The sequence below is a fragment of the Scyliorhinus torazame genome, chromosome 25 (genome assembly GCF_047496885.1).
Source record: "Scyliorhinus torazame isolate Kashiwa2021f chromosome 25, sScyTor2.1, whole genome shotgun sequence".
Taxonomy (NCBI): Eukaryota; Metazoa; Chordata; class Chondrichthyes; order Carcharhiniformes; family Scyliorhinidae; genus Scyliorhinus; species Scyliorhinus torazame.
Genome location: NC_092731.1, coordinates 5,215,870 through 5,228,182, shown reverse-complemented (window position 1 = coordinate 5,228,182; position 12,313 = coordinate 5,215,870). Strand labels below are relative to the sequence as shown.

Below are 12,313 nucleotides of genomic sequence, written 5' to 3'. Positions count from 1 at the left end.
AATATTGAGATTGCTTGACGACAGAGACTTCTCGATTCGGATATGTCCAGTGTTTCTTTTTATTCCCACGTGGTGCACAGAGATATAACTTCCTGGCTCCGAGACTGGCCTCCACAATGTCTTTGCATCTGAGTTTGGGACGTCCTGTGGTGCAGGGACCCCGTGCTCAGCCGGCTGTGGGCTATTTTGCATTTGATATGCAGGAATGCTCTGTGCCAATCACATGCTCAATCCAGTGAAGCAGATGAACAGTCTCTCGATGCCAGATGCCCAGCACCATGCAAGAGCTTCAGTGTTGGGGGTTTTTATCCCTCCTCCTTATGCTTATTCAAGTCTTTATGTAATATCTGCGTTGTCGCGCTGTCACATTGTCGCGTTGCCACGTTGTTGGGTTGTCGTCACACTGTCACATTGTCGCGCTGTCATGTTGTCACATTCTCACATTGTCACGTTGCCGTGCTGTTGTGTTGTTGCGTTCTCACATTGTCACATTGGCACAGTGTCGCGCTGCCACATTGTCACGTTGTTGCTTTGTCATGCTGTCACAATGTCACACTGCACCATTGTCAAGTTGTTGCTTTGTCACGCTGTCACACTGTCACGCTGTCACACTGTCACGCTGTCAAGTTGTCATGCTGTCATGTTGTCAAGTTGTTGCATTGTTGCATTGTCATGTTGTCACACTGACATGCTGGTACACTGCCATTGTTACATTGTCATGTTGTCACACTGACATGCTGGTACACTGCCATTGTTACATTGTCATGTTGTCACACTGACATGCTGGTACACTGCCATTGTTACATTGTCATGTTGCCGCACTGTCATGTCGTTCCGCTGTCACACTGTCACGTTGTCGCGTTGCCACACTGTCACATTGGCACGCTGTTGCGCTGTCATGTTGGCACATTGTCATGTTCTCATGTATGCCATATTGTCACGTCACGTCACATTTTCACGCTGTTGTATTGTCATGTTGTCGCATTGTTGCCCTGTCACATTGTCACATTGTCACGTTGTCACATTGTCACATTGTCATGATGTCGCGTTGTCACATTGTCATGCTGTCGCATTGTAGCTTTGCCATGTTGTTGCATTGCAGTGTTGCCGTGTTGTCGCATTGTAGTGTTGTCACGTTGTCGCGTTGTAGCCTTGTAACGTTGTCATGTTGTCGCACTGTCAGGCTGTCTTGTTACCACGTTGTAGCGTTATTGGTTTGTCGCGTTGTCATGTTGTGTTGTCGCGCTGTCAGGCTGCCATGTTGTAGCGTTGTCACTTTGTCACGTTGTTGCGCTGACACTTTGTTGCGCTGTCACGTTGCCATGTTCTTGCGTTGTAGCATTGTCACCTTGTCGCATTGTCACGTTGTGGCGTTGTCACGTTGTAGCGTTGTCGCATTTGTAGTGTTGTCACGTTGTAGCGTTGTCACGTTGTAGCGTTGTCGCATTTGTAGTGTTGTCACGTTGTAGCATTGTCAAGCTGGCAGACTGTCACGTTGTTTCACTGTCATGCTTCAGTGGATTGGTTTGATAATCCCCCTGTGCTGAAACATCCATTTCATCTCATTATTGGCAGCTCTTTAAGTGTTGCTAACTTGCTGGATTTAAAATTTAAGGGTAAGATCTCTCACTGAAAAATGTGTTCCCTGGGAAGGGGTAAAGCTGGAACTATGGACAGGGCTCAGTCACTATTGCCAAAGCTGCACCATCACCTGTAAGACCATCAGACACAGAAGCAGCGTTAGGCCATTCGGCCCGTCGAGTCTGCTCCGCCATTCAATGAGATTGTGACTGATTTGATGTGATAATCCTCAACTCCACTTTCCCGCCTTATAAAACATAGAAGATACAGAGCAGAAGGAGACCATTCGGCCCATCATGTATGCACCGACCCACTTAAGCCCTCACTTCCACCCTGTCCCCCTAACCCAATAACCCCACCCTAACCCAATAACCCCTCTTAACCTTTTTGGACACGACGGGCAATTTATCATGGCCAATCCACCTAACCTGCACAGCTTTGGACTGTGGGAGGAAACCGGAGCACCCGGAGGAAACCCACGCACACACGGGGAGGATGTGCAGACTCCGCACAGACAGTGACCCAAGCCGGAATCGAACCTGAGACCCTGCCGCTGTGAAGCCACAGTGCTAACCACTGTGCTACCATGCTGCCCCATAACCCTCGATTCCCTCACTGATTAAAAATCTGTCTCTCTCAGCCTTGAACATACTTAACGCCCCAGCCTCCACAGCTCTCTGCGGTAAAGAATTCCACAGATTCACTCCCCTCTGAGAGAAGAAATTCCTCCTCATCTCTGTCTGAAATGGGCGACCCCTCACTCTGAGATTCTGCCCTCTGGTCCTAGACTCTCCCACACGGGGAAACAACCTCTCAGCATCGACCCTGTCAAACCCCCTGAGAATCCGATATGTCTCAATAAGGTCGCCTCTCATTACTCTAAACTCCAATGAGCACAGGCCCAACCTACTAATAATAATCTTTATTATTGTCACAATTAGGCTTATATTAACATTGCAATGAAGTTACTGTGAAAAGTACTCAACCTCTCCCTCCATACCTGGTATCAACCTCGTGAACCTTCTCTGGACTGTCTCCAATGCCAGAATATCTTTCCTTAGATAAGGGGACCAAAACTATTCAATATTCCAGGTGTGGTCTAACTAGTGCCGTGTATAGTTTTAGAGGGTCTCCCTATTTATATACTCCATTCCCTCTGAAATAAAGGCTTCCTAATTTGCCGCAACTACTGACTGCTTGACATTTTCCACTCCAATTTTCTCCTGAGGCACTATTTCACACCAGCAGCTCTGTTCTACAGCATCAAGCTCCTTGTTTTAGTTCCTTTGAGGCACAGTTTTCAAATGTGACACCAGATAGTGTGCATCGGCCAAGGGAGACTGTCAAAGTGGAGCCTTGTCTTCACTTAATGCCTGCACTTCCCTCCTCACCTAACGCAATGGCACTGGGTCCAACTGTGGCAGAGACCAGAGATCAATCAACCAGGGATTGATGCTGGAGAGTTTCAGGTTAATATCACCTCGAGATCGCCAAATAACTCCTGGCAAGACCTATGATTTCTGTCACGCTCAAATCCTCGAGTAAACGCCCAGTACAAAAAGGAAAGCATCAAGCTTTATAGTCCAACCAAAGTACTTTCCTGAAAATAACGTCTTCTACCTAAAGCTGCAGAAGAAACGTCAGCCGGGACCATAGTTTCATTTTCTGCAGGTTGTACTCCCCGGAGGTGTAGAAACAATCTTCAGTCCTCGCAGCAGGGCCTTGATGTGAGAGAAAATGGAACACAATTGATGCTTTATGTTCCTTGACTTATGCCTCACAAAATGCACCTGGGCGGGACTCGCTCTGCCTCTGGAACAGACAGCAAACAGCTGAGATCTCACAGCTCAAAACAGTTACCCACTGCAGCAGCTGAACTTTCCCCTACGTTCAAGCATCATTGGAAATATTCTTTCCTCTTCAAATCCCACATGGTTACGCGCGGATGTGAAATATGATTGTCAGACGTGAATGTGCTCATCTAAACACAGAGTCCCACCACTGCCCCTTCACAACAATAAGAAAATGTAAGCTGTCCCCATGATGATGTTACTTCGGTTGAAATGCTCCCGATAGCATGATTACTTTCTTACGAGAGGAATATCAAGCAAGGCCTCCTCTTTAAAAGGAGCCCTCTTAATACTGATCACAATTTATGAGGCATTTGCACAGAAGCTCTCTCTCTATTAGGGTGAACATTTCCTTTTAAATACACTTTGTGCTGCTGGAAATGTCCCATGTCAGTGCAAGCACAGTGATAGATATTATCCAATGCCACTGTTCGGGTTCTTCCTGTTTATTCCCCTGATTTACCCTTTCTTTTATTTTGCTGTTCTTATTTTGATCCATGGATGATTAATGGACATGCCTCTTTAAGGCAAGCAGTCTACATCTTTAATTCAAGCAGAATATTCCAGAAATTTAAGGAGCGATCATTTGCTGGTTTAAACTACAGCCGAAGACCTTTAGGCTCCGGTGGGAGAGACGGGTTTGGGACTCGCTTTGATTAAATGGCACAACCCTTCGGAGCACTGACATACCGAGGGATCTGGGCGTTCAGGTCAATAGTTCCATGAAGGTGGCAATGCAGGTGGATAAGGTTGTCACGAAGGCATACGGCATGCCTGCCTTCATCGGCCGGGGCATTGATTACAAGAGTTGGCAGGTCATTTTACAGTTGTATAAAACTTTATTTAGGCCACATTTGGAATATTGCGTGCAGTTCTGGTCGCCAAACTACCAGAAGGGTGTGGATGCTTTGGAGAGAGTGCAAAGAAGGTTTACCAGGATGTTGCTGGGTCTGAGGGGTGTTGGCTGTGAGGAGAGGTTGAATAAACTCGGATTGTTTTCGTTGGAAAGACGGAGACTGAGGGGAGACCTGATTGAGGTTTACAAAATTCTGAGAGATATAGACAGGGTGAATAGTCAGAAGCTTTTTCCCAGAGTGAAAGACTCAATTACAAGGGGCACAAGTTCAAGGTGAGAGGGGAAACGTTTAGGGGAGATGTGCAGGGGAAGGTTTTTCACGCAGACGGTGATGGGTGCCTGGAACTCATTGGCAGTGGAGGTGGTGGAGGCAGGCATGATAGCAACGTTTAAGATGCGTCTTGACAGACACATGAACGGGTGGGGAATGGAGGGATACAGATCATTTGGGCAATAAGTAGTAGGTCTAAATAAGGAATCTGGATCCGCGCAGGCCTGATGGACCGAAGGGCCTGTTCCTGTGCTGTAATGTTCTTTGTTCTTTGATTGATTGGCAGGTGGTCGATGAATTGGCCAAAAAGGCTGGGCTCTGCCCAGTAATAGGCGGTGTTTGGATCTTATCCCACTGGTGTGCCTTTCAGAGTCCCAAGCTTTCAGTTTTGACTCTGGCAGTGCAGAGGGAGAACCGACTGTCTCTCTCTCTGCCCAGAAAACCTACTGTGAAATGCTGCATTTCTGAAATACAGAGAACCTCAATGACTGAATGAATGATTCTACAGAGAAGACTGATGCAGGCTGCAAACAGAGACTTTAACCTGCAAGCTTGTTGTGAAGGGAAGTGTGCTGGAGACCATAATCTAAAACAGAGATTCTTTTTTCTATTCATTTACCCTTTTCCACCCCTCTGTGTTTGTCTGTCTTGTGTGTGTGGAGGGGAGGGACAAGTTAAGGTGGGAGTTAGGTATTAGTGAACAGTTGACCAGTTGTATTTACCGCATATTTTATTTTAGTTCTTGTTATAAATAAATAGTAATTGTTTTTACATTTTCAAACCTAGTGACTGTAATTTTTCAGCAGCCAAGGGTCAAAACATCTGTCATTTTTTATAAGAATTATTTTTTATTTCACTTGTGTTGTGACTCTGAGGTCTGTGGGGCTGGAAGTTTCCGCGCACCAGTCCAGGGGGATCGTAACACCACAACCACTGATAACCTCCATTTCAGAATCCTTCAACTTTGTTTTTAATTCCTTTTCATTGTGTGATTGTGTCAAACATGACGGGTCTATTGAAGAGAAGCACATATCTGGGTTTTCACAGAAACCTCAATTATCAGCGAGCATGCATTTTCTTTGCTCGCTATACCAGCAGCACAGTTTAAAGAGCATAATGTTTAATACTTGAATGATTAGCTACGTCTGTCAGATGAATAATTAATGATCAGTGTTTACAGCAGTGATAATCTTCTGAGAATTAGTGTTATCATACCACACTTAACAAGGGAGTTTTGCTCGCTCCAATCAAGCAAAATGTTGGGCTGTACCTGGACTGAAACAATATGGACTGGGCAATTTCATTCAGCATCCACCCACCAAAGAGGCTCAGATGATTAAGGTGGTGATTAGCTGGGGTGTACCCATCGGGAGGATGGTCTGTGCTTAGTTAGCAGAACGTTTTGGGTGTTGCAAATGGTTTTGGTGTTCCTGGGCCAAGAGAATCTATAACCTGGGGTCTTTGTTATCCAGTGAGCCTGACTGTGTTCAAAAGGCATCTCAACAAATACATGGATAGGATGGGTCTAGAGGGATACGGCATAAGGAAGTGCTCAGGGTTTTGGCCAAGGGTGGTATCATGACCAGTACAGGCTTGGAGGGCTGAAGGGCCTGTTCTTGTGTTTTATTGTTCTTTGTTCTTTGAAACTGAAAGTGTGAATGTGCCGAATGGGGGTGAAGTCCCCATCGTTCATGCTTCCAAAGTGGGAATAACTTGCCTAGGTTCGGTGTCCTGATTGGTATCAATGACCTGCGTTGATATAGGATCTTTAATACAACAAGCCAACCCAAAGCATTTCACGGGGGTGTGATGAAATGCAGTATGACACCAAGTGGATTAGCCATGCTAAATTGCCCATAGTGTCCAAAATTGCCCTTAGTGTTGGGTGGGGTTACTGGGTTATGGGGATAGGGTGGAGGTGTGGACCATGGGTAGGGTGCTCTTTCCAAGAGCAAGTGCAGACTTGATGGGCCGAATGGACTCCTTCTGCACTGTAAATTCTATGATCTATGATCTAAGTCAAATGAGGAGATATTAGGTTAGGTGGCCAAGATCTGAATCAAAGAGGTGGATGTAAAGGCGTAGAGAGGTGGAGAGGTTGAGGGAAGGAATTCTGAACCTCAGGCCCCAGCAGGCCATTGTTGGAGCGATTAAACTCGGGGAAGCTCAAGGGGCTAGAATGAGACCAGCATAGATAGCTTGGCTGTTTGTGGGGCTGGCAGAGATCACTGAGATAGGGAAATGTGAGGCCGTGGGTGAATGTAAAAACAAGGCATACAAAATGATCAGAGGGTTAGATAGGGTGGACAGTGAGAGCCTTCTCCCGCGGATGGAAATGGCTAGCACGAGGGGACATAGCCTTAAACTGGGGGGTAATAGATATAGGATAGAGGTCAGAGGTAGGTTCTTTACACAAAGAGTGGTGAGGCCGTGGAATGCCCTACCTGCAACAGTAGTGAACTCGCCAACATTGAGGGCATTTAAAAGTTTATTGGATAAGCATATGGATGATAATGGCATAGTATAGGTTAGATGGCTTTTGTTTTGGTGCAACATCGTGGGCCGAAGGGCCTGTACTGCGCTGTATCGTTCTATGTTCTATGTTCTAAGGGTGAGAAATTTGGGCGGCACAGTAGCACAGTGGTTAGCACTGTCACTCCACATCTCCAGGATCCCAGGTTCGATTCCTGGCTTGGGTCACTGTCTGTGCGGAGTCTGCACATCCTCCCCGTGTGTGCATGGGTTTCCTCCGGGTGCTCTGGTTTCCTCCCGCAGTCCAAAGATGTGCAGGTTAGGTGGATTGGCCATGGTAAATTGTCCAAAAAGGTTAGGTGGGGTTACTGGGTTACGGGGATAGGGTGGAAGTGGGGTGCTCTTTCCAAGGGCCGGTGCAGACTCGCTGGGCCAAATGGCCTCCTTCCGCACTGTAAATTCTATGATTCTATGAATTTTAAAATTAAGGCATTGTCCCCAGGACCAGGGGGAAATGTGAGTCAGTGAACACAGGAATGATGGGAATCAGGATTTGGTTTGAGCTGGACCGGGGCAGTAGAGGCTTTTCTGACTTCAGGTTAACGGAGAGCCCAGTGTGGGAGGTGGAATTGTCGAATCCCAAGTTAGCAAAGGTATAGACGAGGGTTTCAGCCGCGGGTGAGCTGAGGCAGGGGTGAAGACAGATCATGTCAACTAGGTGGACATAGGTCACCTTGCAGTTATGTGGTTTGGGGCTCATTTCAGGGTCAAGAAGAGTCAAAGAGTTTCAAACAGTCTAGTTCCGCCTCAGAGAGTAACCAGGTTCTGGGATGGAGTCAGAGGCCGTTGAACGAAGAAGCTTTAGGCATGGATCTTCTGGCCTTGCTGCTGAAGCTGCCCCCTACCCCCACTGCCCCCTACACCCCTGGGGGGGGGGGTGCAAATGGCAGCGAGCAACTCAAATGCCCGTTGACTTTGGTGGGCTGGAAGATCCCAGCAGGAGGGGCTGGAAAATTTTGTCCAATGACTGCGATCGTCCCGATATTTAGATGGAGGAAATTCCCACTCATCCAGTACCCGACAAATCGGAGGCAGTGGAAGGGTTGGGAGGGGACGTGGTGAGATCAGGCTGGGTGCAGAAGGGTAGAAATCAGAGAGCAGGAAGAACGGGAGAGTGAGGCGATTTCACCGTGTAGCTTCAGTCAGGAGGGATGACATTGTGATCTGATGGAAGTAAATCACCTGAAGTTCATTGTGAAGGTCAACAGATTCGTCAATATAAGTTTGATAAGTTTCCCACATTAACTGCAGCATAGGTTGGAGAAAACGTAACTTAAATCTGAAGGTGAGGAAACGAAGCGGCATTACTGAGCTGCTAAGTCTGTTCCTGCTCTTACCCCACATGCCTCTTCAGCAAGGTTAACGCTTCCCTTTAACAGGAATAGTAAGGTGTGAAAAATCGCAGCATCTTGCAAGGCCGATGCCTGTGATTCACTCGTTCTTTGCAGCTTCCTAAAATAAACTTCCTCACCTTCCTGTCGGGGTGAGATGTACATTTGCTTTATCTTCATTTCCCTCATTTGCCATAAGGCTGCTGCGGCGTTTGCACGTGTCAACCCACATAGGGAATGTTGGCGTCTCACTCTCCGACACAGCCATCCCCAGCACGTACCTGTCTGTAATTCCCATGGGGTTTAGTACTCAGGGAAGCAGGTGTAGCTGGGACCATTGAGTTGGTCAGGAAGTTTGTGTGTCTTATTCTTATTAAGCAGAAATGTCATGAGAACAAGTTAAGCCTCTATTTTCCTTGTCCAAGGCAGAAAATGCACAAAGAATTGCTGAAAGTTTTTAGGGGGAGTTTTGTTTAATGTGGAGGTGATACACATTTGGGATCAGAGTATTTGACACAACCTCAAACAATACAAGTGTGAGCAATACTATCAAACCCAATGAGTCCTCTAGATGAAAATGAAATGAAATGAAAATCGCATATTGTCACAAATAGGTTTCAAATGAAGTTACTGTGAAAAGCCCCTAGTCACCACATTCCAGCGCCTGTTCGGGGAGGCTGGTACGGGAATTGAACGGTGCTGCTGGCCTGCCTTGGTCTGCTTTCAAAGCCAGCGATTTAGTCCTGTGCTAAACAGCCCCAGATGAGCAATCAGAACTGTAACCTCGTATTGGACAGTCTGACAATTCTCTGTGAAAACAGTTCAATTCCTTCAAAGATTTGTAATGCTCTTGTTTTTCCTCCCCCAGATCTGCTGGTCTGATTGACGATGGAGAGGTTCCTCTTCTCTCTGCTCCTGTTCAGCATGGCTGTGAGGGCCCAGCTTTGCCCAAAGCGCTGCATCTGCCAAAACCTGTCCCCTTCCCTCGCCATCCTCTGTGCCAAAACTGGCCTTCTCTTCGTGCCGCCGTTCATTGACAGGAGGACTGTGGAGCTGCGCCTGACCGACAACTTCATCACCTCGCTCAGGAGGAAAGACTTTGCCAACATGACGAGCCTCGTCCACCTCACCTTGTCGAGGAATACAATCAGCCAGATCATGCCTCTCACCTTTGGCGACCTACGTGGACTTCGCGCCCTTCACCTGGACAGTAACAGGCTGACTAAACTCATAAATGACCACCTGAAGGGTCTGGTGAACCTTCGTCATTTAATCGTGAACAACAATCAGCTCAACTACATTTCCGAAGGATCCTTCAATGACTTCATCACATGCCTGGAAGATCTGGATATGTCCTACAATAACTTGGAGCAATTTCCTTGGGAGGCTATTGCCAAAATGGTAAACTTGAACACTCTAACCTTGGACCATAATCTAATTGACCACATTGAAGAAGGGACATTCTCTGTTCTTCACAAGTTGGCCAGGTTGGACATGACGTCCAACAGATTGCACAAGCTCCCCCCTGATCCGCTTTTCTTAAGGACACAACTCCTGGTGAATGCCAAAGGCGCTCAGTACTTCTCGCTGGTGCTTAGCTTTGGTGGAAACCCTCTACACTGTAACTGTGAGCTTCTGTGGCTCAGGCGCCTGACAAGGAAAGATGACCTGGAAACCTGTGCGTCACCGCGTCATTTGATGGGGAAATATTTCTGGTCGATCTCCGAGGAGGAGTTTATTTGTGAACCTCCCCTCATAACCCGGCTTCACTCAACCAAGGCATTTGTCATGGAAGGTCAAGGTGTGACCTTGAAGTGTAAAGCAGTCGGGGATCCTGACCCCTCCATTCTCTGGAGCTCACCGGAGGGGAAGCTAGTGTCCAACACGTCCAGGACAACACTCTATGACAACGGGACCCTGGACATTCTGATCACCACACTCAAGGACAGTGGCATGTTCACTTGCATCGCTTCCAACGCAGCTGGAGAATCGGCAACCAACACCACCATTGGTATAATCCCGCTCCCTCATCTGGTCAACTTAACCAACCACGTGAAGGAACCTGCCCCCGGTTCCTCGGACATCACCACGTCCACCAAATCTGGATCCCCCACCAACAACAGTGACACCAAGACTATACAGGATAAGAAGGTTGTGGCAACGGAACTGAGCACCACATCAGCCCTCATCCATTGGCCTTCCCAACGCCCCATCCCGGGGATCCGCATGTACCAAATTCAGTATAATAGCTCCACTGATGACACTCTCGTTTACAGGTAAATGCTCGGCAACAGGTTCAGGGTTCAAAATTAACTCCAGGGGCTCAGTCAGAACCCGAAGTGCAAGCGGAATAAGGGCAACAACAGGATAATCTGTCGATGTTAGAGCTGGTTCAGGGAGGAATGTTGGCACAGAACACAGGCGGAACTTAAATGGGGCTCTAGGATCTGGGGACGGAGGGTAATATGCTAACCCTACAATCCTGAGAGTTCAGTAACCTGCTCACACAGATCAGAAATTTAAACGCATGCTGCAGTCTGTATTCTGAGGAAGGTCAGGTACAAGGGAAGATCTTCACATCCTAACAGGCAGTTCTCAAGAGGGGGAACAGCCAGTTGATGATGATTGACAGAATCCCTACAGTGCAGAAGGAGGCCATTTTACCCTTCAGGTCTGCAGCCACCGTCTGAAGGCGCATCCAACATAGGCCCACTCTTACACCCTATCCCCGTAGCCGAGTAATCCAACCTAACATTTTCTGGTCACGAAGGGCAATTGACCATGGCAAATCCACCTAACCTATTCATCTATGGACTGTGGGAGGAAACTGGAGCACCCGGAGGAAACCCACGCAGCCAGGGGGAGAACGTGCAGACTCCGCACAGACAGTGACCCGAGGCCGGAATTCAACCAGGGTCCCTGGAGCTGTGAGGCAGCAGTGCTAACCACTGTATCCCACTTTGCTTTATTAAATTTTCCCTAAATAATTTCACATGAATTCCCATTCCCTAAACTGTGTCGCCTCCTTAATAGATCTCCTTTGGTATCCCAGTCTCAACCAGTTTCTGTTATTGGTGTATTAAAATTTTGAAGCATTGAATTATTAGTGAAGAATGGAGATCACCACAGGTACACTGTCACCTGATCCACGAGAAGGAATAGTAACTTCAAATAATATTGTGAGGTGTTTATTCTTTAATAGGAAATGTAAATACACAGAGAATTGATGGTCAAACTGAGCACAGTAATTCGTCACGATCAAATGTGAAAAAAAATCTATTTCTATAACAACAGAGGGTCAGTACTGAGGGAGTGCCGCACTGTCAGAGGGTCAGTACTGAGGGAGTGCTGCACTGTCAGAGTGTCAGTACTGAGGGAGTGCCGCACTGTCAGAGGGTCAGTACTGAGGGAGTGCCGCACTGTCAGAGGGTCAGTACTGAGGGAGTGCTGCACTGTCAGAGGGTCAGTAGTGAGGGAGTGCCGCACTGTCAGAGGGTCAGTACTGAGGGAGTGCCGCACTGTCAGAGGGTCAGTACTGAGGGAGTGCCGCACTTTCAGAGGGTCAGTACTGAGGGAGCGCTGCACTGTCAGAGGGTCAGTACTGCGGGAGTGCTGCACTGTCAGAGTGTCAGTACTGAGGGAGTGCTGCAGGGTCAGAGGGTCAGTACTGAGGGAGTGCCGCACTGTCAGAGGGTCAATACTGAGGGAGTGCCGCACTGTCAGAGGGTCAGTACTGAGCGAGTGCCGCACTGTCAGAGGGTCAGTACTGAGGGAGTGCTGCACTGTCAGAGGGTCAGTACTGAGGGAGTGCTGCACTGTCAGAGTGTCAGTACTGAGGGAGTGCCGCACTGTCAGAGGGTCAGTACTGAGGGAGTGCTGCACTGTCAGAGGG

General features: G+C 47.7%; 1 protein-coding gene across 2 annotated transcripts in view; it reads left to right on the top strand.

Annotated features, from left to right (window-relative positions):
• LOC140402265 (leucine-rich repeat and fibronectin type III domain-containing protein 1-like protein) overlaps positions 1–12,313 on the top strand; it is a 470,908-nt gene that overhangs the window by 348,866 nt on the left and 109,729 nt on the right. For both annotated transcript variants that reach the window (XM_072489904.1, XM_072489905.1), the window contains exon 2: positions 9,290–10,697. In XM_072489904.1, coding sequence (XP_072346005.1) covers positions 9,310–10,697 — 1,388 coding nt within the window. In that variant the 5' untranslated portion in view covers positions 9,290–9,309. The remainder of the gene's footprint in view (positions 1–9,289; positions 10,698–12,313) is intronic.